We start from the raw sequence: 21877 nt of genomic DNA on the forward strand, positions 1-21877 counted from the left end.
GGAGCAAATTCGTCTATGAACAGTATGTTGATCTCCATTGTAGCATCTACGACCGGCTAGATACCGTGGACGGGAAAGCTATTTCACAAGAATTCACCATTTTAGCGAACCTGAGTGAATTGAGCGTTTCGTCGCGGTGTGCTCCTAGAGGTGAGAGATTGCAGATCATAAGCGTCTTGCTGTCTCCACCAAGGGAAGAACTCAAAAAGTGTGTCAGCTTCGAGTCGCGAAACGGGACGTGAGTCGACTGCAAAAGGTAAGTAAGCAGCGGTTAGTTCGTTGATGCGCTAACTCAATAACCAAGAATGTCTGTCGGGCATACCTTTTTCGCGAGGGCGCATATTACGTTTCCCAATGCCGACAGACTCTTGTTAATTGACATCGCTTCCTTCAGGAGTTCCCTGTTACTGTCACTACCCGACTTTGACAAACGTTCGGATCCCTGGAAGCCGAAGTTTATTCAGTACTTCGAGCAGCTACGGTAATGCGATTAACAGAACTGGAACGTACCGCCAAGTCGACGAGGTTGATGACTCCTGTTCGTTGTTCTCCAGTCAGCGAATTCACGCCGTTCAGTCTAAAAAGACATAGTTTGTTAGCATCAGCGTATCAGTGTCCTTTGTGCAATGATGCGTACCTAAATGTGATGACGCAATGGCTGCGTGAAGATCGGTCGTTCATTTTGGTAAATTTTGTCGACCTCCTGGACATCGCTCCCCGTAGTAAGCTCCACGCTTCTTGATCATTCTGAACCTTGTGGGTGACTGAATTCACTACAGTAATCTTGCCCACGCTGTCCAGACGGAGATCAATTTTATCCGTGGACTAAACTCCCATGGCATATCAAATAATAGTCAGCAATCCCTCCACGTGACCATAGTGAGAGAGCTTACATCAACAGGAGCGAGCAGATCACGAAGAGTTTCGTTGTAAATCTCAACCAACTCGAGGTTGGCAGTAAAATCCCAACCACTCGTCCGTAAGTCTTCTATACCAGCAAAGATATGAGAAATCGCTCGCCCAACGATTCCCATGTCTGGTGATAGCTTCATCGACTTGGAAGTAGCGCACTCTTCCCTTCCCTGCATCGTATATGTTTTCCCAGAGCTACAAAACACGAAACCAATTTGTTAACAATCTCTCGAGATTTCGCGAAGCCACCAACAAAATACGTACCCAGTTTGTCCGTAGGCAAAGATGCACACGTTGTATCCGTCCAGTGCAGACTGGATCAAGGCAGAAACCTCCAAGAAAACATCTTGTTGCGAGCAATTGCTGTCAAACACCAGGTCGAAGTCGAAGTTGTACTTCTTGACAACGCTCCTCGACCCATTTTGGCCGTACCCAACGTGAGACTTTGGGTTAGCGCTGAGCTCAATCTGCCGTCGTTCGCTGCGATAGTCGGGAAAGGCAAAGATCTGTACACTTGTGTCAGTCAGAATGTACTTCACCAGCACAGGAACAAGAACTAACGGACCTCTTCGCCCCTTGAGCTTGCAAGTTCGTTCTGCAGAACTGGCCGGACTCGACAGAAGACGCGAATGTTTCCTTTCAGTTCCATCACCTGTCAGCATCAGTCGTTAGACACAGCTCTTGCCCGTCATTATCGCGCTACACCTACCTTATTATGGAGGCTTCGTCGAACTGCTTCGGCATCAAAGACTCTTTGCTCGAAGAAAGCTGCGCGCTCTTGGAATTGCCGTGTCGTGGCTTGCATCTCTTCTTCTCTCTGCTCAAGCTTCTCCTCCAGTTCATCCACGTGTAGTAAACAGCGTCGAAGCTTCTCTCTCGTCCCAGACAAATCACTTTCAAGCGTGCGTATCCTTGTCTTCTTCTCGCTAAGCAGGCTCAATTGCGGTCGCAGCTCATCTAAATCGGCTTCCAGTTGCGCAATGTGCGTCTGAGACTTGGTGATGGTCTGCTGTTGACTCTCCATCAACAATAAATGCTTCTTTCCCTTCTCCATAGACTGGTGAAGTGAAGTCTTCAACGTTTCGTTCTCCTTTTGCAGTCGCTCACATTCAACTACAAATCTCGCCGACTTCTGGTCATTTTTCTTTACTGAAGATAGCAATTCCTTCTTCTCCTGCACCCATTGTGCGTGTAGCGCTGTCGTCTGTTTTTCAGCTCGATCGAGTCCCTCGGATAGTGTTGACCGCGCAGTCTCGCATTTGTCGAACTGTAGTTGCAGCTCTTTCAGCTGTGTAGCCATTTTGGACTCGCGCTCAAGAGCTTCCTGCTTTTCACGAAAGGCAGATTCCAATTTCAGCTCCATGCCCCGAAACTCGTCGGTAGATCGCATCGTCTCGCTCACATTGCTGGAAGTGAGACCTTGTGACAGCTTGAGCTCGTTAATCACCTTCACCGATCGGTCTCGTTCCTCGTGGAGACTATTGATGAGTGTATCCCGCTCGTTCAGCTGCATCACAAGCCCAGTGACTTCACGACACAATGCTTGTATCTTCTTCTCCTGCTGGTAATTCGCAGGGTCGTTCATATGCTGCAGCAAAACAATAATAAATACCAGTCTGGAGCCATAATACATGTATATGACCTTATCGCACCTGATTATCGCTCATGGTGTTGATAATTTGCGTCTGAGTCCTGATGGTCGACCTCAAGTACTCGAGATCCGACTGCTTGTCTTTCCGTTCGCGCTCCAGTGTCGCCGCATGCTTCAGCAACGCCACCGCGTGCTCGTACGTGTCCGCATACCTCTGTATCATCGCGCCATCGTGAGCTACTCCCTTTTCCAATGCGGCAATATTTTCTCTCTCACCTTTTTGTAGAAATACGTCTTCTCCCGGTCTGACTTGGAGTTGAGCACTCTCTCCTCCTCCTCGGGAACACGACTCATCAAAAACTCCACGGACGCCGGTACAGGCGAGTCTGTTGTCTCCTCAGCAGTTTCTACTTGTCTGTAGCTCCCAGCCGGTCCTGTACTGGAGCTCTGGAGCGTCATAGGACGTGTGGGCTCCTTCCTCGGCTTCTTAGGGCTGTGATGCGGCGGCGAGCTCATGGTGTACAATTTGGGCTCGATCGGCTCGGCACTCAGCTCGCTGCTGCGGTCACTGCTCTCCGTCTGGTTGTCCAGCACAAAGTCGTCGAAAACTTTGACCGGCCGCTGGCTTGTTCGCGGCACAGAGCGCGGACCCGACGCGCTGGTCGCTGATGAGGAGTCAGAGGAGCGCCGCACGCCAATCGAGCGGCGCTGCCAGTCACTGATCTTCCCATCAGGTGTCGCCATGCTGGCGAAGTGGCTCAGCACACGACCGCTGCCTGCCTGATAGTCCGAGTCCATGGCTGCGTTTTTCCCGCTTTCCGAGGATTTTGACAGGGAAACGGCAAAAATGAAACTTCCACAAGGAATGACTTGACTTCATTATTGAAACATGAGGAGCTACTTGCATGTAGCCATTTAAAATGAGTATGAAATGCAGCATCGAAAAAGATAAAAAAAAAATCATCGATCTCAAAGACGAAAGAAACCCAAGCAGCTTGGTTGATATATCGATTTGTTGCGTGCAACTACACAGCTCTCGCTTCCCACCCAACCTCCTGTTCACTCAGCTCTGTCTTTCACTGATCCACATCGGTCGAGTCGGCGTTGATGTTCATGTCGAGATCTTCGCCTGTGATGCGCTTGTACAAGTCCAGCACGTCCTCCGACGTGGTCTCGAAGTGGCTCGTGGGGTCGTACGAAGAACTGATGAAGCAGTTATCCTCCTTGCCGTCCGATACGGGCTCGAACATGTCCGTGATGGCGTCGAAGCGCTCCAGGTACGGGCCCAAAAGCTTAACACCAGGCTCCAACTCCTGCAGGGGCACCGACGTCTCGGCCAGCGTACTCACAATGGCGATATAAATGCCCTGCGGTGCGACGCAGTGGGTAGACGACACCACAGCAACGTAGATGTCGTTGTTGCGGTTGGCTTGGGCGGCAGGAATAATGATCTGCAGTGACTCGGCGTCGTTCGAGTTGGGGACCGGGTGGTTCAGAATGAAGATGGAGCGCACAGCCACGCCAGTCTTGCGCACCTTCTGCTCGGGGAAGTACGACGGGTCTCCAATCACCAGCTTGGCCTTGGCCACTTCGTTGTCGCACTTAATACCCCAAGCCTGGCCGTCCTTGTCGGACAAGATCTCATCCACTCCTCGGTTGAGCATGAACGTGCCGCCGTTGATAGCACAGAGACGCGAGAAGCTCTCGGGCAAGCCGCCCAGACCGTACAGAGGGTAGATGTACGGGGACTTGCCGTAGCGCTCCAGCGAGTACGCGTACAACTTGATGGCGCGCACCGTCTCAATGGCGGGGCGCTTGTGGTACGACTCGTCGCGCATGAGGGCCATAGCGTGACCCATGAAGCTCTGCGTGTTGGCGTCCACACCGTATTTCTCGAAGAGCTCACTCATGGGCTGAGTGAACAGATCCATGCCCTCGTACGTCGTGGGATCGTTCTCCTCGTAGTTGTAGATGTACATTATGAGCTTGCGGAACTTTCGCTTCTCGAACATCCCCATAAGCGACGAGCGCAGTGCCTCCTCGCCCGTGGCAGGAACCTTGTAGGTACGTCCACCCTTGACAACGTAGCTACCGTCCACGTTCTTGAACTCGAGATAACGCGTCACCTTGGTGTGCAGCAGCATCTTGACGAGTTTACCGCAGGCCATGATGAACTTGGGCACAAGATCCACGTTGTAGTCGCGGTCGGCGCCCAGATCGGTGCGTGGCTCCTGGTCGGGCTTAAACTTCTTGTACAGGTTCGTGAGGTTGGGAGACGCGCACTCACCGCCGTAGTACGGGTTGCGATCCACCACGAGCACCTTCTTCCCATTCACAGCCAGCAATCCACTGAGGATGCATTCCTTCAGGCCCGTTCCCAGTACGATCACATCGTACTCGCCATCAGCTAGCGCTTCCGTTCCCTGGGGAAGCCATGAAAAGTCCAGCTTGCTCTCCTCCGCCATCGTTAGTGTAGGTGTCTTGTTCGCCGTGTTTGGAGCTTGATCCAATGAGGGGGCTGATCCTTGGAAAAAACGGAATCGTACTATTTTTCTTAAATTAGAACGCTTTTAAGTGCTATACCCTGCTATAACCATTTTTTGTTTTCTCCCATAATTTATCAATTTACCTTCAATAACGTATAAAACGAGGTAAAACGTGAGGTAAGGTGAGGAGCAGTTTGTTGTTGGCTATGATACAGCTCATGATTTCAGAAATCAGTTTTGGCCAATGATCTAGTAGGAACTGCGATAATCTCCTCGACGACATGTACTGCGGCGACGATGTGGAAGCTGTTGTTGGGGATGTCGGCACGGGGCTGAGCAAGTTCGGATTGGCAGGAGAGGATACGCCGCAGCTGGTGCTTCCCAGCATAGTAGGTCGCCGGCCGCCACCTCCTAAGGATGCCAAGGACGCGCCTGCAACGTCCGCTGTGCTCGGAGACATGTGGCACCGACACGATCTAGAGGTTGTGCGGCCTATTGAGGCGTGTGCAGTGGCCAACTGGGACGCATTAGAGAAGGTCTGGAGCCATGCATTCGATCGCCTCCACGTGGACGCCAAGATCCATCCAGTCATCACATCAGCAGCTTCTTGCTTTGCCAACGACGCACTGCACAACGCGGCGTCTCGGGACGGTGAGAAGTACTTGGAGATGATGTTTGAAACCTTCCAGGTGCCAGCCTTCTACATGGCTAAGGACGCGGTGCTGGACGCGTTTGCTTTCGGGCGATCCCTCGCTTTAGTGGCTGAAATTGGCGCTGGAGCGTCTCGTGTCGTGCCTGTATACGATGGATACGCGCTGGAGCGACCGGCACAGTACTCGCCAGTGGGATGTAATCAGTTGTCTGAGTATTTGGAGCACTTAATGTCCACGCAAAAGCCAAAATCAGTCACAGTGAGGCCACGGGGGACTTTTACAAGGAAACTGAACCCACAGACAGGAGCATTGGAGACCATTCCGTTGTCTGAGGAGCTTACGACGCCGCCGGCGATGCCATCCAGCTATCTCAAGTTTGCAAGAGCAGATTTGTTTAGGGACATGCGAGAGACTACATGTATTACGTCGGAAACAGCACTCGAGGGGCAGCTCAGAGACTCGCCTGGACAAGCGTCGTCGCCGGAACCGGAGCCGTTGGAGATTACAGAGCAGCAGTATGAACTGCCAGATGGACAGACCATTGTGTTGGGCAAAGAGCGGTATGAAGTTCCTGAGTTTTTGCTCCATCCTAAGAACTTTGGTGGTGCTGTGGTCAAGAACGAGCAGCACGCTGCAGCAGCGGCCAAGGTAGTAGCAAAGGGTCTGCATACGATGTTGTACGATGCGGTGCAGCTGTGCGATGCTGACCTACGACGAGATTTGCTGACCAATATCATCCTGTGTGGAGGAGGTAGTCTCACGCCAGGCATCACCGAGCGTTTGCACGCGGAACTCACACGTATGGTGCCCAGTACATTCAAGGTGCGCTTCACGACTGTTACGAAGATCGAGCGACAATTCAGCGTCTTCATCGGCGGTTCTATCTTGGCATCATTAGGCTCGTTCCAGCAGTTGTGGGTATCCAAGCGTGAGTATGACGAAGTTGGAGCCCACGCTCTGTGCGCAGACCGCTTTTGCTAGTATCTCCAGCGTTGTTATACTGTAGCTCTGCGCGCTGTTTGTTGAGGTCAATTCAGCGGTTTGCTTTCGACTTCACTGTTTCGTCTCGATGTCGTAGGATTGAGTTTGGCTATTCTGGTGTTGTGTGGTGGGTGGCGCTACACTCCAGCGACAAAGATACCAGACTCTTTCAGCGGACCGATCAGCTAGGAGTCCGGCACGCTATTTCCAGGCCTGCTGTTAGAGCTCTTGATCGCAGTTCTATTTCGACAAGACTGCTAGGGGCGTTGATTCAACAGCTCACTCCTCAACTTGCCACTTCCTGTTCCCCTCCCAGCCTCCTCGTTCACTTGAATACTATGGCTCGATCAGGCTATCAGGTGACCCAGAACGTCGACAACTTCCTGCGGGACAAGCCCAGCACTCGCCTGCACGCACCACCAGGAGGAGGTTCTTCAGTGGGGTCTTTGATCTTTGGCGGCGGTGATGGCTCAAGTCCATTCGCTGGTCACGAACGACAGTCAGTCCGTCGAAAGGTGGAAAGCCCTGAACTGACCAACCCGTACACGAAGGACAATCGCCGCGGAGGCTACAACGATGCCCCCAGCAACTTTAACCAACCTTCATCTCAGCAAGCTCAGCCCGCAGCACGTGCAGGAGCTTCCTCGAACCAATACGCTTGCGGCTCCAACCAAAACTCAGGCAATGTGCTGACTGATCGTCGCATCACACGTATCCACGCCCCTCCTGGTGGCGTGTCATCGATTCGCTTTGGTTAGGATGTAACTTGTAGCTTAGCTTATTCAATCGTAGTACCCTGCTATCAATGAAATCACCACATATTAGCCACACACTCGCAATGTATCGAAATGGTCGTCAAAAAGCCTCGCGGAAGTTTCTAAGACATGGATGATGCTATTGTGAAGTAAAAGATATCAGCGCACTCTTAAGACTCGTCCTCGCTCTCCGCCTCCTCTTCTTCGTCGTCGCCCTCTTCCTGTTCACCGTCTATGCTGGGCAAAGCAATGATCGCAATGCCGTTCTTGACCTTCAGCTTCTCCCATCGTCCCAAGCGGTGTTCCTGACCCACACCGGCAAGCAAAAAACGAGCCTTCGCGTCAAAGCACAGCGCGTTCACAAAGCCCTCCAATGGCATCGAAGCCACTGGAGTCAGACTGCGTCCCTGTAGATCAGCTTGCCACAACCGAATCTGACCATCACTAGATCCGGACGCAACGAGGTCCGTTCGCGGCATGACCGCCACACTGCTAATCCATTTGCCGTCGTGAGCGTTCGGGATAACACAGACAGGCTTCTTACGGCCGTTGAACCAAAGCGAGAGAGAGCCGTCGTCTCCACCCGTGACGTAGTACTCGTCCGTGACCATCTTGACGCAGTCCATGGAGCCCGAGTTGCCGTAGAACACCAGTTGTGTTTCTTCCGGGATCTTCCACATACGCACACTACGGTCACGACCACAGCTCACCACGCGTTCCTTGTACAGACTGTCGAGTCCGTTCACCTCGCTCTGATGACCGAACAGCGTCTCGACGTATCCCATCTCTGTGAGGTTCCAGTGCTTAATGGAGCGGTCGAGAGATCCTGAGAATAGCGAGTGCGAGCGCAGACGGAAGGCCAGAGCAGACACAGCGTCACGGTGTCCCGCGAAACTCTCCTGCAGTTCGCCCTTCTCCACGTCCCACACACGTACGAGCTTGTCACGGCCACCGCTGGCTAGGAACTTGCCGTCCGAGCTAGCGGCCAGCGCCAAAACGCAGCGACCTTTGTCCGTCGTGGCCTTCTCGGCAGCTACATCGTCCTTGGGCAACGTTAGCTTAGTCTTCTTCTGCTGAGCGAGGTCCCATCGCAGTAGCGACCCGTCCTTGGCGGCCGAGAAAGCTGTCTTGCCGTCCTCCAGCAGACAGAGGCTGGTCACAGGCAGGCGGTGGCCCTTCAGGAACTTCGTAGAGTCTGCATCAAACTCAAACTCCGAGTAATCTGCCGCCACCTTCTTAAAAAGCTTTCCCATCGCTTCCAGCGCGTCCTGTTGCAGTCGCGCACCCACGCGCTCCTCCACGCCATCACCCTCATCGTCTTCATCGTCGGTGCCAGCCTCCTGCGCCGTGATTTTTCCCAAGTACTCCTTAGCCAGTCGCAAACGCTTCTCCTGCGCTGTTTCCTTCTGCTCCTCCTCGCTCTCGTCCTCACTGGCATCGCTGGCCTGTGCACTGGCCTCGCTGTCCGACGCGATCACGTCGTTCGAGTCGCCCTTTCCCCAGTCGAAGGCGTCGTCGCCCAAAGCGCGCTTCTTGCGCTGCGGTTGGGTCGTTGTTCCGCGCTTAATTGCAACACGTCGCTTCATATTGACAGGTCGATGTACGCACAGGGACGCTGGACTGCAACCTCGAAGCTCTTGGCAACTGGTGTCCGCTCTATTGGTTGGTGATCGATGCCAACCACATAAACGATACATAAACTGTATACGTAGCGCCGGAAACCGAGAATGGTTGAAAACCATGTATACGTTGTTGAATTGGACGACTCGAACATGGACTCAAGTCGCGATGGTGCGCGTGAGGTTCGCGTGGCTGGAGAGGTGAATCGCATGATTCAAAGCGAGGTGGGGATGCTGTACTCTCGTCTGGAGGCGCTGCGCTCGCATATGCGTTTCCCTTCCTTCGCGCCTGTGAACGTGCCCATGGTGCTGGTTCTTGGCAATCATTCCTCTGGCAAGAGTACTTTCATCAACCACATGCTGGGACAGAGCGTGCAGAAGACTGGCCGCGCGCCTACGGACTGTACCTTCACGGTGCTAGCAGGTGGTGCTAGAGATGAGCGACTTGACGGCGCGGCGCTCGTACGGCACGCGCAGTTCGGCTTCGGAGACGTGCAGCGGCTCTTCGGCCGCGAGTTCGTGTCCCAGGTGGAGCTCAAGGTAGTAGCTGGTAGCCCGCTACTCGACGAGGGTGGTCTGATGATCGTAGACTCGCCTGGTATGATCGATCCGCCCGGCACGTCGCTGGACCGCACGGATGAAGACCGCGGGTACGATTTTAAGCGTGTCGTGCAGTGGTTCGCGGACCGCGCGGACGTAATTCTCGTCATGTTCGACCCGGACAAACCCGGCACGACGTTCGAAACACTGGACGTGCTCACAAATTCGCTGCAGGGCATGAGCAGCAAGGTTTTACTGATTCTCAACAAGGTGGACGACTTCCAGACGGTGCACGACTTCGCACGCGCGTACGGAGCGCTGTGCTGGAACTTGAGCAAAGTCATCGGACGCAAAGACTTGCCGTTTATTTACACCATGTACGTCCCGCAGGAGAAGCAGGAGTCCCATCCAGCTCAGGGCAATGGACAGTCACACTTTAACGTGCCCAAGATGCTGGAACATGAGTTCGATGGGATCCGCGGAGAAGTGATTCGTGAAGTAAAGCGGGCGCCTGATCGTGCGACGGACAATATATTAAATCTGCTCAAGGCCACAGCGTTGAGACTCAAGATGCACATGACGCTGGTTGAAGCTTGTAAGCAGGAGTATCTTGACCTACGCACGTTCTGGAAGCGAGCGCAAATTGCCGGTATTGTCGCGGGCGTGGGCTTTACGGCGTTCTATTTGATCCGCACGGTGGGTTCAAGAGCCCCCTTGGAACCGTTGACAGCTGAGGAGCTGACGCTTTCATCATCCTCATCGTCTTCACCTGCATCGTCGAGTACATCCTCCGTTAAGACAGCTGGCTCCAGCAATACGTGGGAGACGAACTGGTCCAAGCAAGTGGCGCGCTCGCACTCACTTTTCAAGGTCAGTACGTTCTTCAAGATTGTTCTCTCGTCGTGTGCTTCGAACCTCGCGTTGTGGAAGGCGTCAGTGCTCAACCTCGAGTTTAAGCGTGAAAGTGTGCTGCAGTGGTTGCCTGTCACGTTCCAACGGGTGTACGGCCCATTCCTGTGTAAATCTGACCGTGCACACGATGAAATCATGACACAGTGGAATGCTGTACAGCCAGGTCTGGAGCTCGCGCTGTCATCCACACCGCTCGAAGAGTTCACCGCTGTTGATGCTTCGCACAAGACGTTTTTGGATGATGTGCTGAGTCTGCATGTCCCGCGACTGGATCGCTGTGTTCGCGATCGCACGGGAGACGACCATGCTTACCTGCGATTCAAGCACCACACTAAGACCGCGTCAGACAAGACTGCAATAACTGCAACGGAGTCAAAGTGATAGCACGAAGCTATCTACAGGTTTTCTAGATGAAATAGGCAAATAGGGAGAGATCTTCACTGTCCAATGTGACAGGTAAGTGTTGTTTGAGTGGTGCATTTACGCCACAATGCTCAGGTCTACTTCTTACCGCTCTACCTTGTTATCATTTGCGCTCAACAGCTTGTCAATCTTCTCGAACTCTTTCTTGAACCGCGCCTTGACGTTTCGCAGCTCGGCGGTTGTACTAACGCCTGCCTCGCCCCCTGCCGGAGTTCCATTAGTAGCAGGTCCACCATCCTCTTCTCCGGACCCAACGATCTTGCGCAAATTGGGCGAAAGCTTCAGTGAATTCACACCGCCGCGGTCGTCTCCAACAAGCACAATGGGGTCCTGCGAGTTGAAGGCCAAGTGTGTGAGCTTGGCTCGCTTTACAACCTTCTGCTCACACAGAGGCTCGTTCTTGTTCTCCGCCAAGTCGAACACGTGTACTTTTCCGTCGCTTGTAACTGCAGCGAACACGGTAGACGAGTACGGAGCCCACGCCACGTCGCCAACAGCATTTCCCAGGTCAAAAGACATGATAGGCTCCGGTAGATTATGATCCCATAGCTTCACGGTCCAATCGGCGCTACAAGACAGGAATGCTCGCTCGTGGAAGGGATTCCAGCGCACAGCATACACTGCCATGTGGTGCCCTGCATACGTCTCGAGATACTGTCCAGAGTACGCTTTCGAGCACTTGTGAAGCTTGCCTTCCTCCGTACCGACAATGAAAAGGTGCTCACTGAAGCGGTTAAAGTCAAAACAACATCCACCTGCAAGACCAGATAAGGACGCTTCTTCAGGATCGTCCTTGGCCGCTGCGACTAGCTTGAGCTGCATTACAGGCTCCATCTTGAGTTCATTCTTGCTCAATATCCAATTGGCTACTCGACCGTCCGATGAGATCGAGTAGAAGTTCAGCTCCTTCGCGAGATCTTCCTCTTGCCAATTCACTTGCCAAACCGGGTCCGTGTGTTTACCCGTCTTAATGGTAGCCACGTAAATGGGACGGTTCGTTTTGCTGCGCACATCGTACACAAGCACCGTGCCATCATAACACCCCACAGCTAGCAATGCAGCATGTTGAGGGTGGAAGTCTAGACACATGACACCCGATTCCGTTGTGAATGTAAACTCAGGATGGGATGCGTTCTTGAGCGAGTAGCAGCACACTACGCCACTGCCTTGTTTGAGGAAATCGTACGATCCAAAGCCAATAGCGAACAGATCGCCGAAGCGAGGGTTCCAGCAAACTGCAGTCACTTGTTTCTTCTTAGCTCGATCACTAGAGAAACGCCACAACGGCAGCAGGGAGCCTTCTCCTTCGCGGAACTGGTCGCTTGCGTCCTCCCAATACTTGAAGTCGTGGAAAATCTCGTCGTCAGCGTTCTGGTTCACCATGCGCTCGATGATGCGGAGGGTCTTACCCATCGCTGCTGAGTGCACCATGTCATCGCCTTTTCCTTTACCTCCACCACTTGCGCCACCACCTCCCGCTGCTGCTGTCGGTGCTGCTGCCAATAGCTCCGCACCTCCTGCTGCTGCACCTGCGCCGTCCTTCTCGTCCTTGTCTTTCTTTTGTGCTACCTTTTGAAGCTGGAGCTGCTCACGCTGATGCTGCTCGTAGGCGTCCATGAACGTGTCGTAGATCTCCCATTGTGTTACCGTGGCCATAAAGCTCACTACCGGCGGGGGTTCCGTCTCCACCGCACGTTTTCGCAATGGATTCGTGTATGTCTGCGCCGCACGCTCGCTGTAATTGAACTGATTCTTTCCTGACTCGAATTGCAACGCTGCTTCGTCAATCTTCTCTCCTTTAGCCTCTGCTTCCTCTTTCGCCAGTCTGATACTTAGCTCCCGCGCTTCTTTCTCTTCCTCTGCGCACTTTTGATCGAAAGCAGCTTGCGTCTTGGCATCTTCCGACTCCTTGTGTATCATACTTCCATCGCAGCATAAGTGAACGTACAGATGGTCCCCTGGGCCAGGCGGGTCCACTTTGTATGTCCGCTCCTTGTAGTTGTACTTAGTAATATTGTTAGGCACGTTCGGGTCGTTCGCCGTCAGCACGCGTGAGAATTCCTCGTTCAGCTCCTGTGATGACAACTTCAGTTGGTTATCAGGGATGACGACTCTCTTCACCTGATAGTCACAACAATCATCAGCTTAGATACTCGGCAACGACATCCCAGCTATGGCAGGAACTCACTGGTTCGTGATATGCATCCATCTCGTCGTTTTCCTGTCCGGCACCTGAAAGAGACCCGTCCGCTGCTCCACTCCCAGCACCTCCTGCACCTGCACCGCCTCCTGCGCCGCTACCTCGTGAATCCTTGTCATGACCATCTCCATTCGGTACCGCAGCGCTCTTCGAATGATCCTTGGGTTTCTTCTTCACAGACGCTCCTGGCAATGGCTTCTTTGGTCCCATATCTCTTGAATGCCTGGCCAGTGTCCGTTCACTTTCCAAGGATCGCGACTCTTGCTAGGAGACTCTTTAAACCGAACATGTATTGATAGCGTTCGAGTGCGGATTTGTGCAAACGTTGACGAAAATTAGAGACGCGTCCCCAATGAAGGCACTTTGAGACGCTGGATGGACCCATCCGTGCCGCTCGTATAAAATGCGTCTTTCGTGGCGACAGCATCGGTCACTCCCCACGAAGAATTTGTCTATCAGCAAACACAGGAACAGTATTTCAGCACGATAAATTCGACGACGAATGAAGGCTACTACGAACGTACCACGTTAATTGCCACATTGGACGCCGCATCGCTAAGGAAGTTCGTGGCCGCGTCGCCCAGGAACGAAGGCTTGAGGTGTACCTTGCTTAAAAAAGCGACCTCCCGGAATATCGGCAAGGACCAGATCTTGACGTCACCACTGGCTGACCCGGACAGCACACAGTCTCCGCTTGGATGCATTACGATCGTCTTAATCGGAGTCTCATGTGCGTTTGAGATCGTGTGCAAAACTCGACGCTGTCTCATGTCGAAAATGCTCAACGCGCCCCCTGCACCTCCCGTAATGAGCAATTGGTGCGTCGACGAAAACGCGACTGAGGTGGCGCCTGCTGGGTGACAGGCTGGGGTCGATACAAGAGCCTTGGAAGTCGGCAGCAGAGTATCCCACACGCACACATTTCTCTTCCTGTATACACAAGATACGCCACGATTAGCTCTGAAGGTATCTTGAACATAGTGGTCACTTGACAGCGTACTCGGATGAAGTTCCAACGGTGGCGAGGGTGCTGCTTGAGTTGAGGAATACCAGTCCCTTGGCGCCCTTATCATGACACTAAACGTACCAAAACGCGTTTGTAAAAATCATCATTGGTACCAACGATAACAGTCTACTTACCACGATCTCGCGGTAATATGGAGCTCGATCTAGCTCAGAAAACTTCCACATGAACAAATGCCCCATGGCATCCACTGCGCCAAGCTGCAGTTATAAATGCACAGAAGAAGTTATAGTTGAACCTCAAACTGTCGTTGAAAGGCAATGCGAACCTGCTGGCCGAGATTGTCGAATTCTAGCGCCTTCACACTTCGCCAACCGGATAACATCGACGGACTGGATGGAAACGGCTGTACAGGAGTATATTAGACACTTTCGAGAGATACTATGAGCAAAATTACCACGTACCGTCACAATATCCTTGGTTTGAAACGCGCAAATTGCGCTGAGACGGTCGTAGGACCACAAATGCACACGGCCTTTGTGATTCCCCGACACAAACAGTGGCAAGAACGGATGAGAAGCTACTGCAGTAGGCTTAAAACTCGCCATCTTGGGGTCCAACGGGGAGGATAGTAGATGCGCTGGGTTTCGTAGAGGTGATGGAGGTCCAATGTTACGAGTGGCCAGACTATTCGACGGAGAAAAGTTGCCACTGTTCAAAGCATCCGAAGCTTGTCTTCTCTTCACAGGAGACGACAGCGACACGTCAGTAGAGAAAAATGACGTTTGTGGTGACGCGTACATGCCCTTGAACTGGAATCGACTGCCGTCGGCGTAGTCCATACAGCTAGCACGGAAGATGCCTTTACTGCTGCACACACTCACTTCCGCGTCTTCACCAGCGGCACGGTTAAAGCACATCGCTTTGATGTTGGTCTCGCTGCGATACACGCACTGCACGTGCACAGCCGCTGCCGTGGGCATGGACGCCATTCGTCGCTTAAGCTGGTCTGTCAGGTTAGTGGCGCGCGAAAACGTCGACGCACTTTCAGCGACAGTCGATAGAAGCAGCTTCTGCGAGCGGGTTAAGGCGGATTTCCGTGAAGCAGGCTCTGGCAGTCGTCCCCACCGAACTGCCTCGTCAATTTTCTCACTACAACACTCTAGTTGTGCATTCAAGCGAAGCAGAAGCTCGTTCTTGTCGGTGAAAAGCTCCACGAGGAGAAGCCATGGACAACTCTCGCATTCACATTTCAGCAATTGTCTTCTGTTCACTCGTTGTGGCGATGGAGGAGATCCCGGACCGTCGACGAGGAATGCGCGAGGGCTACTCGCAGCACCACTACGACTTGGAGAGGCTGGCCCTCGAGGCGAACTTTGGGAAGCTGGGCTTGACGTCCCGTGCGAAAACGAGAACGGACTGAAGAAAAAGCTAGCCAAGTCGCACAGCAGATGCTTCAAGGCAAATGCAGCGAGTCGGTTGCTATAGCTTTTCCAAGCTTCAACTAGTTTCTTGGACAGCTCTGCGGTGGCGATGACGTCTTGCCCCGCAATTCTAGAGATGTGAGCTGGCATGGCGTCGGCGGCCATCATGAGAACCAAGCCCCAGTACGAACAATACGAGAAGAGTGGGGGCTCAAAATCGCGTGTTGGTATCGGGTGATGGAGTCTGTTCGTCTTCACTGCAGCCGTAAACTCATCCAGCTCCGTCTGTAGCATACACACGGCCTGGTACAGCACTGGAATGTCTTGCTGGAGCGATGACGCTCCTAGAGTGGAAGTGGGGGTCGTGCTTGGGCGGCGAAGAGAAGTGCAAGTTACACATAAATTCCCGCCGGCAATATCATTCAGCATCCCCTCAGAGCTGGAAGACAATCCGTCCTTGTGTGGGAAGATGAGACGAAGCACACGGTACAGACAACACGCGTTCTTCAGATAGCGACAGCAGATGCAGATGACGCTGTGGACCGCTGCAACTGCTACGCGTACAAATTCGCGGTTCGGTAGCGTCGCTCTTTGCTTCGCTGGCTTCAGATAATAATACTGCAGCCAAAGCAGCAGACGCGTCGCCATAGCTAACAAGTTTGAGCACGTTTGATCCACTTTCCGGGTGTGTAAAGAGTCCGCGGCAGCAGAGATGAGATCTCCCGACGCTACCGTAGCGACTCCCTCCGTGATGACTTCAATAAAACGAGGCAGCGGACTAGTAAAGGCAAATTTTGGTGATGAACCCTCAGAACGACTCCACCCAGAGACCAAGAAATCCAATGCAGCAAGACGACCAGAGTGAACCAGCGAGTCCACTACAGCGGTCTGAACCCTGTGTTCCAAGCTCTCTTTGCTCGTTTCTGGTACCCCTGGTAAAGCATAATCACCTCCATGGCGTACAATGCATTGAATCTCTTCGTTCAGTCGCTCTTCGAGATCAAATCGTGTACTGGGCGCTAAGCTGGCAGGAGTTGTCATTGCTTCGCGCATTGACTTCAAGAACGTGGCATACAGGAAGTCCACTTGATTTCCGATGGCTGCCACCAAGATGCGCTGACGACAAGCTAAAAATGCCGTTGCAGCGGAGCTTGTAGCGCGTTCTCGACGGAAATCTTGCACGAAGGAAGCGACGTCACGCTGGTGAATGAGCGCTGGAATTCCAAGACCCGCATCTTGCATACGAAGCACGGCGGAAGTGTTCAGCCTTATAATTTTCTCCTTCAACGCGAGCTTCATCGGCACAATAGTCTTTCGAAGAAAGCGCAGTAGATCGCAGGCGCCAAGAAGACTTTTCCCGAATGCTGACCAGTACGTACTGGATGAATCGACAACCGCGTTCTTCGAGGTATCAAACATGCTTCGCATCTCAAACATCGGTGGTGTCATCAAGATATCGATGGCGGTGCTGGTCTCCCCCAGGGAATACTTCACTAGGAAGCACATGTACACATCTCCACATTCAGAAGCCTTTGTCCAGACGGTGGTGCTAAGGAAGTCGATACACACATTCTTAGATTCTGACGATTCGCTGTCCACCGTTCCCGAATTCGTTCCCAACTGGTCAGCCAGTCCCCGAAGGCTCGTACTAAGACCCATAAAAGATGCTTGTGAGAAATCTGCCGCACCAGAGCTGCTCGATGAGTTATCCTGGCCTCCGAGGTCCCATCTTTCCGCAATCCGAGCGATTAAAAACGACAAAACAAGGGTCTCATCAGCCTGCTCAGCCACCGAGACTGCTTCCGTAACTTTGCCGCCAAGTAAAAAGAACGCCGCCGACAGCTCGTAGCGCTGCTTCGTCTTCAACACATAGGCGTTTTTGATGGCAGCATTCTTCCAGCGCAAGTCTGCAAAGTTGTTCCTCAGAAGCTCAGAAATTCGAGACTCGCTAGCCATTTTAAACAGACTCGCTAACAGAGTGGTTTTGCCTAAGAGTACATAGAAGACAGCAACCGCAAACGGGTCTCGGTTAGCTGCATACTCAGCCTGTGCCACCTTCTCTGTGAATTGCACAAGCTTAGCTGAGCTTTTTAGCCAGAAAGGCAATCGCAAATGCTTCATCTCCTTCCAGCTCATTGTTCCAGTCGGGAAGCATTCCTGAAGTAGCTCTGGCTGGAAGTCACTGAGCGCTCCCCAAGCGACTTGTGCCGAGCATAGTCCAGCCCTGGCCTGGCGCCGTTGCGTAGGAGCAGTTGCTCCAGTGCGAGGTTGATCAGGTACATCTGAGTCTGGCGCGAGAAGTTGGGGCTTTGTGTCGCTAGCTGGTTGATCCACTGGCCATAACAAAGACGCATGAAAACGAAGAGCAGCTTCGTCTTTCTGACGACTGCTGTCACGCTCCCAGCTTATGGTCTTCTTGATACCAGCAACGATCGTGAGAAAACCCTCCGATTCCTGAGGCGTCATAAACGTCAAAGAACCTTTGTGTTCACTAAAGAACTTGGAGAAATCGTCCGTTTCCAGCTTCGACGTCGATGTTTCGGTGGTTTGACCGGCGGATGAATCGGCCAAAGCTGAAGTTTGAGGAGCAAACAGCATGTCTGCACGATCCGCACCACCTGCAGTAGCTCCATATCGACGAGACGCCCCAAAGTCCATCGCAAATAGATCGCTAGCTCTTGCTGGAGCCGACGAGACTGCCCCACAGTTGGCACTTCCACTCGCCTTGTATCCCTTTCCTCTCAGGTAGACATCCGATCGCTCGTCAGTCGTGCTTCCAGTGGACGTAGGGTCTCCAAGCAACTTTGACAATGAGAGCAAAGGCAGACTTCGCAGCACCGAGTCGTCCGACATTCGTAGATAGCATGTTTCTTCGTGCTCCACAATTTTTACCTTCACATACTCAAGAATTCTCTCAAGTGTCTCAAATGACCCACGAGCAAGCAGGTACATCAGCGTGATTGGATGGTACGCCGGAAATGCTTTTGAAGGTGGCTGAGAGCTGAAGGGCTGTCCACGAGGGTTCACTGACGATGCAAATGGGAGGTACAGTGATGACGATCCAGCTCCATCAATATCTCGTAGGTTGAGATGAGCTACACTGGATCCGACACGGAGGAGTCCGTAGGGATAACTTGACAGTGACGAGATGTTTTCGGGTCGCACACTTAAGCGACTGGACGACCAGGCGATACTCCACTTGTTTCTTGGCAGTGTGCAATCGAACTTCAGCATGCCAATGGTTGTAGACGATAAGAAAAGAAGCTCGCAGTCCCGCTCTGGCGTTACCGGTGGAGTCCACTCCAGCGACATTACTTGGCCAAATTGCTTGCGTGGGACCTCTACAAGTCCTTCCGAGGAGCTCTCCAGAGCAGGCAAGAAGCAAATCTTATCGTCAGCTTCACTTTTACCTCCTTCAAACAAAATAGCCACTCGTCCGCACCAGCTGAAGCTGAAATGCTTGAATACGAACTGTTCTTCAGTGAGATGAAACTCCATGTGCGACCTTTGTGCCTGGCTGGCCATTCTCATTAATGCGCCAGTGTCGACTCGGTGAGCAGCTTTCACTTCAAGTAAGTTGTCGAGGTCGGTAAATGTCCATAAGGTCAGCTGCGAGTCCGTGTCAAAGCTAGCAAATGTGACTGCAAACAAGTTCACCAGCGGGACGCTAGCGATACTCAGTAACCTGGTTCCAGGTAAGTCGACTGTCGTTTTTCGAAATAGCTGGACAGAGGAAGCTCCCGACCCAACACTTGATATGCCGAACGAGAAAACCCAAATAGTGAGTCTTCTTCCTCCTTTATGAGCACCAACAACCATACTGTAATCCTTCGTGGGGTTGCTCGTCGATGGTTGCGTGAAGAATGACGAACTGTTTGACCACTCGCTCTTAACAGATTCGGGAACTCCCACGGAAATCAACTCATCCAGCTCTTCGAAATCGTTACTTTCATCCATATAGCATGCTGTAAGTGTCAGCTCATCATGCGCCGCAATCGAAAACGAGGACTTAACTCGATGCTCCAAGGGCACCGAGGATGAGCTTTCAATAACCTTTGACTCGACACCAGGAGTCACCATTGCAGCGTGCAGCTTCCCACCGATAAGCAGATACAGTGCTCCCCGCTCTTCGAACAAAGCTGTGTGTGTGACGGGGCCAACAGCGTCGGCGATTCTCGAGCGAAAAGCGACGTCGAGCCTCCGCAACGACCCGCTTGCCAGAAAGACGTTAAGTCGTCCGCCCATGTTTGTCATAGCAATCTTCACGGCCAACTCGCCTGAGGAACACCTTGATGTCATGTTTGCAACCGAAAGAGATGCAGGTTGGACATCTCCTTCCTTTATAGCACTCATCATGCTACGGCATACAGCGCAGACTTCACAGTTCTGAACTGAATAGGAGATAGAGCCCCTGCGGGTTCTCCCAGAAGTGCTTTTGACTTCAAGCTTTAGTCTCGCATAATGCAGACAGCTTTCAGCTTTCTTCTGCTGAAACAATACCTCCACAAAGAATCCTGCTGAGCCACTGGCTTGATCTGTAGTAATAGCATACGTCAGCTACCATACTAGACGCAGAAAGTAATCAATAGATACCTTGGTAATCAGACGAGCTGACACTGTACACATGTGCGTCAACAAGATGTTCGCGAAGTCCATTATAACTGAGAAGAAGCGACAACTTAGGAGATGAACCCTGCTCTCATATCCAGCAGCCACAACGAGTTAGTCACCTTTTTAACCCACTCCCATTGCAGCGTCATCAAGTATCAAACGCACCGTGAAGGGAGCTGCCTCTTCACGATAGAGGCACAAGTCGCCATTATCAAGCACCCCGTAGAGTAAATTCACCACAAACGATTTCTCCAACGCTACGTTTCCACAAATAATAGCTTCTCCCACAGAAGTATCTGCCAGCGCACCGCTCCGATCGCCTAATAGCTTAGTATTCATTTGAGTAATACTATCCATGCGCTGACTAACCAATTCATTCCGACGTGCTTCGTTTAGCGACCCATAGCCGTAGTGGAATAGACATAGTGCGTCCGTCACTGTGCTTTCGCTCAATAACGCTTCATTTATCGACGACACGGTCTTGGATGATTCTCGCGACCAATAGTGATTCACCAAGCCGAATACTCGGATACGACTCTCTAAACTGTCATCCTCATCAAGCGACGACACGCAGAAATCCGCAGCAGAAAAGTGCTTCCACAACACAAAGGAACGGTGTGGAGCAACATTTTTCCTCCAAATAGAAATGTTACCTGCTCGATCAAGTGTGAACAACATCTCACAAGCTCCTGTCGTCGCAGCTACAGTTGATCGCGCGTTGTAAACATTTACGTCCTTCGACCACGTCATTGACACTAGAGCTCGGGTATGTGCAAGAAACATCGACATCGGAGCGCCCTCGTGCGGCGATAGCTCCCCCAGATCCCACACCTTCACGATTCTGTCATGTTTACCGGCCGTAGCGGCGAATCTCCCACTTGGAGCCACATCAAAGTGACAAACCGGTTCAACTGATAGGATCAGGTCCACGCCAGGTCCTCCACCTCCTGATAATGTGACTGTGCGTTGCAAATAAACCTGTACCGAGTCATCCACGAGCTTCCAAATGGACAACTTTTCTCCAGCTCCAATTAAAAAAAGGTCGTCTCCACTTTCCACCCATTCCAAGTGGTTTAATAGGCGGTCGTCACATTTCCAGCGCACAGATTCGGCCCATCGAGGCAGATGAAGATATAAATGAGCCTTCACGTAGTCGGATCTCGGGATCATATCACTACCTGAAGCTAAAGAGGCCAACCTTGGTCCTGTGCGGTCATCCAGTGTCGAAGCTCTGGAGACCTCCGCCATAGCCGCTGCCCTGCTAGATGTGGCGCTAGCGGGCATTAGTAGAACACCACGGCCCTCATCGATACACAATGCCAGCGCACCACGTGCTGCTTTTTTGCTAGAGTTGAAGCGCACGCATCGGACAGCGTCTTGTGCGTTCCAGACCTGCCACAGTTCGAATTTGGACTTAAGTTTGCTCTTGTCGGCGGGTAAGTCGGGAGGCGTCTCCGCTAGAATTACCAACTGCGAGTCGGAGGCGTAGACGAGGTATCGGCTTGACTCGAACACGGCCTGGCAGACGAGCAGATCTGCCTGTGCGTTAGGAGAGGGCGCACACACAGCGGCAATTGACTCCTCAACACGAAACACCATCGATCGCGTTGTTTTCAGCTTGCCGCTTCAAACAATCTTTCAAAGTAATATTGCCAACAAATGTAGAAATTTTGAAAAGCCAATAAGCAAATGGATAAAAAACTCAAAATAATTATTTACCATGAAAATTACGATATATTAGTTGCATCAAAATAATTTTGCTTTCTTTTGATATTTTGAATTTAAAAAAGAAAATGATCGTCTAAT

The 21877-nt window shown here is 52.2% G+C and overlaps 8 protein-coding genes across 8 annotated transcripts; 3 read left to right on the forward strand and 5 right to left on the reverse strand.

The window, feature by feature from the left end:
* Window positions 1–46: 46 nt before the first annotated feature.
* Window positions 47–2857, reverse strand: PITG_03872 (kinesin-like protein; the record flags this gene model as incomplete). The annotated part of the gene is made up of 10 exons (XM_002906865.1): window positions 47–247; window positions 323–442; window positions 511–577; window positions 638–825; window positions 894–1107; window positions 1177–1418; window positions 1478–1564; window positions 1622–2500; window positions 2565–2717; window positions 2780–2857. 10 exons carry the CDS (start codon window positions 2855–2857, stop codon window positions 47–49), a joined length of 2229 nt encoding a protein of 742 aa, XP_002906911.1.
* Window positions 2858–3481: 624 nt separating this feature from the next.
* Window positions 3482–5011, reverse strand: PITG_03873 (rab GDP dissociation inhibitor alpha; the record flags this gene model as incomplete). Its single annotated transcript, XM_002906866.1, has 1 exon — window positions 3482–5011. One exon carries the CDS (start codon window positions 4966–4968, stop codon window positions 3580–3582), a length of 1389 nt encoding a protein of 462 aa, XP_002906912.1.
* Window positions 5012–5238: 227 nt separating this feature from the next.
* On the forward strand, window positions 5239–6623 carry PITG_03874 (actin-like protein; the record flags this gene model as incomplete). The annotated part of the gene is made up of 1 exon (XM_002906867.1): window positions 5239–6623. The coding sequence occupies one exon, from the start codon at window positions 5271–5273 to the stop codon at window positions 6621–6623; it is 1353 nt and encodes a 450-aa protein (XP_002906913.1).
* A 297-nt stretch (window positions 6624–6920) lies between these two features.
* On the forward strand, window positions 6921–7447 carry PITG_03875 (sporangia induced hypothetical protein; the record flags this gene model as incomplete). Its single annotated transcript, XM_002906868.1, has 1 exon — window positions 6921–7447. The coding sequence occupies one exon, from the start codon at window positions 6962–6964 to the stop codon at window positions 7379–7381; it is 420 nt and encodes a 139-aa protein (XP_002906914.1).
* Window positions 7448–7548: 101 nt separating this feature from the next.
* On the reverse strand, window positions 7549–8964 carry PITG_03876 (U3 small nucleolar RNA-interacting protein, putative; the record flags this gene model as incomplete). The annotated part of the gene is made up of 1 exon (XM_002906869.1): window positions 7549–8964. The coding sequence occupies one exon, from the start codon at window positions 8962–8964 to the stop codon at window positions 7549–7551; it is 1416 nt and encodes a 471-aa protein (XP_002906915.1).
* Window positions 8965–9150: 186 nt separating this feature from the next.
* Window positions 9151–10830, forward strand: PITG_03877 (uncharacterized protein; the record flags this gene model as incomplete). Its single annotated transcript, XM_002906870.1, has 1 exon — window positions 9151–10830. One exon carries the CDS (start codon window positions 9151–9153, stop codon window positions 10828–10830), a length of 1680 nt encoding a protein of 559 aa, XP_002906916.1.
* Window positions 10831–10956: 126 nt separating this feature from the next.
* PITG_03878 (dynein intermediate chain 2) lies at window positions 10957–13282 on the reverse strand (the record flags this gene model as incomplete). Its single annotated transcript, XM_002906871.1, has 2 exons — window positions 10957–12993; window positions 13061–13282. 2 exons carry the CDS (start codon window positions 13280–13282, stop codon window positions 10957–10959), a joined length of 2259 nt encoding a protein of 752 aa, XP_002906917.1.
* Window positions 13283–13407: 125 nt separating this feature from the next.
* PITG_03879 (uncharacterized protein) lies at window positions 13408–21670 on the reverse strand (the record flags this gene model as incomplete). Its single annotated transcript, XM_002906872.1, has 16 exons — window positions 13408–13524; window positions 13597–14002; window positions 14073–14149; window positions 14213–14296; window positions 14365–14442; window positions 14507–14723; window positions 14799–16838; window positions 16896–17040; window positions 17110–17689; window positions 17795–18135; window positions 18181–19468; window positions 19538–19737; window positions 19810–19989; window positions 20054–20153; window positions 20237–21484; window positions 21539–21670. The coding sequence occupies 16 exons, from the start codon at window positions 21668–21670 to the stop codon at window positions 13408–13410; spliced, it is 7233 nt and encodes a 2410-aa protein (XP_002906918.1).
* Between the last annotated feature and the right edge of the window lie 207 nt (window positions 21671–21877).

This window comes from Phytophthora infestans, genomic scaffold (assembly GCF_000142945.1).
Source record: "Phytophthora infestans T30-4 supercont1.4 genomic scaffold, whole genome shotgun sequence".
In the NCBI taxonomy this organism is placed as follows: Eukaryota; Oomycota; class Peronosporomycetes; order Peronosporales; family Peronosporaceae; genus Phytophthora; species Phytophthora infestans.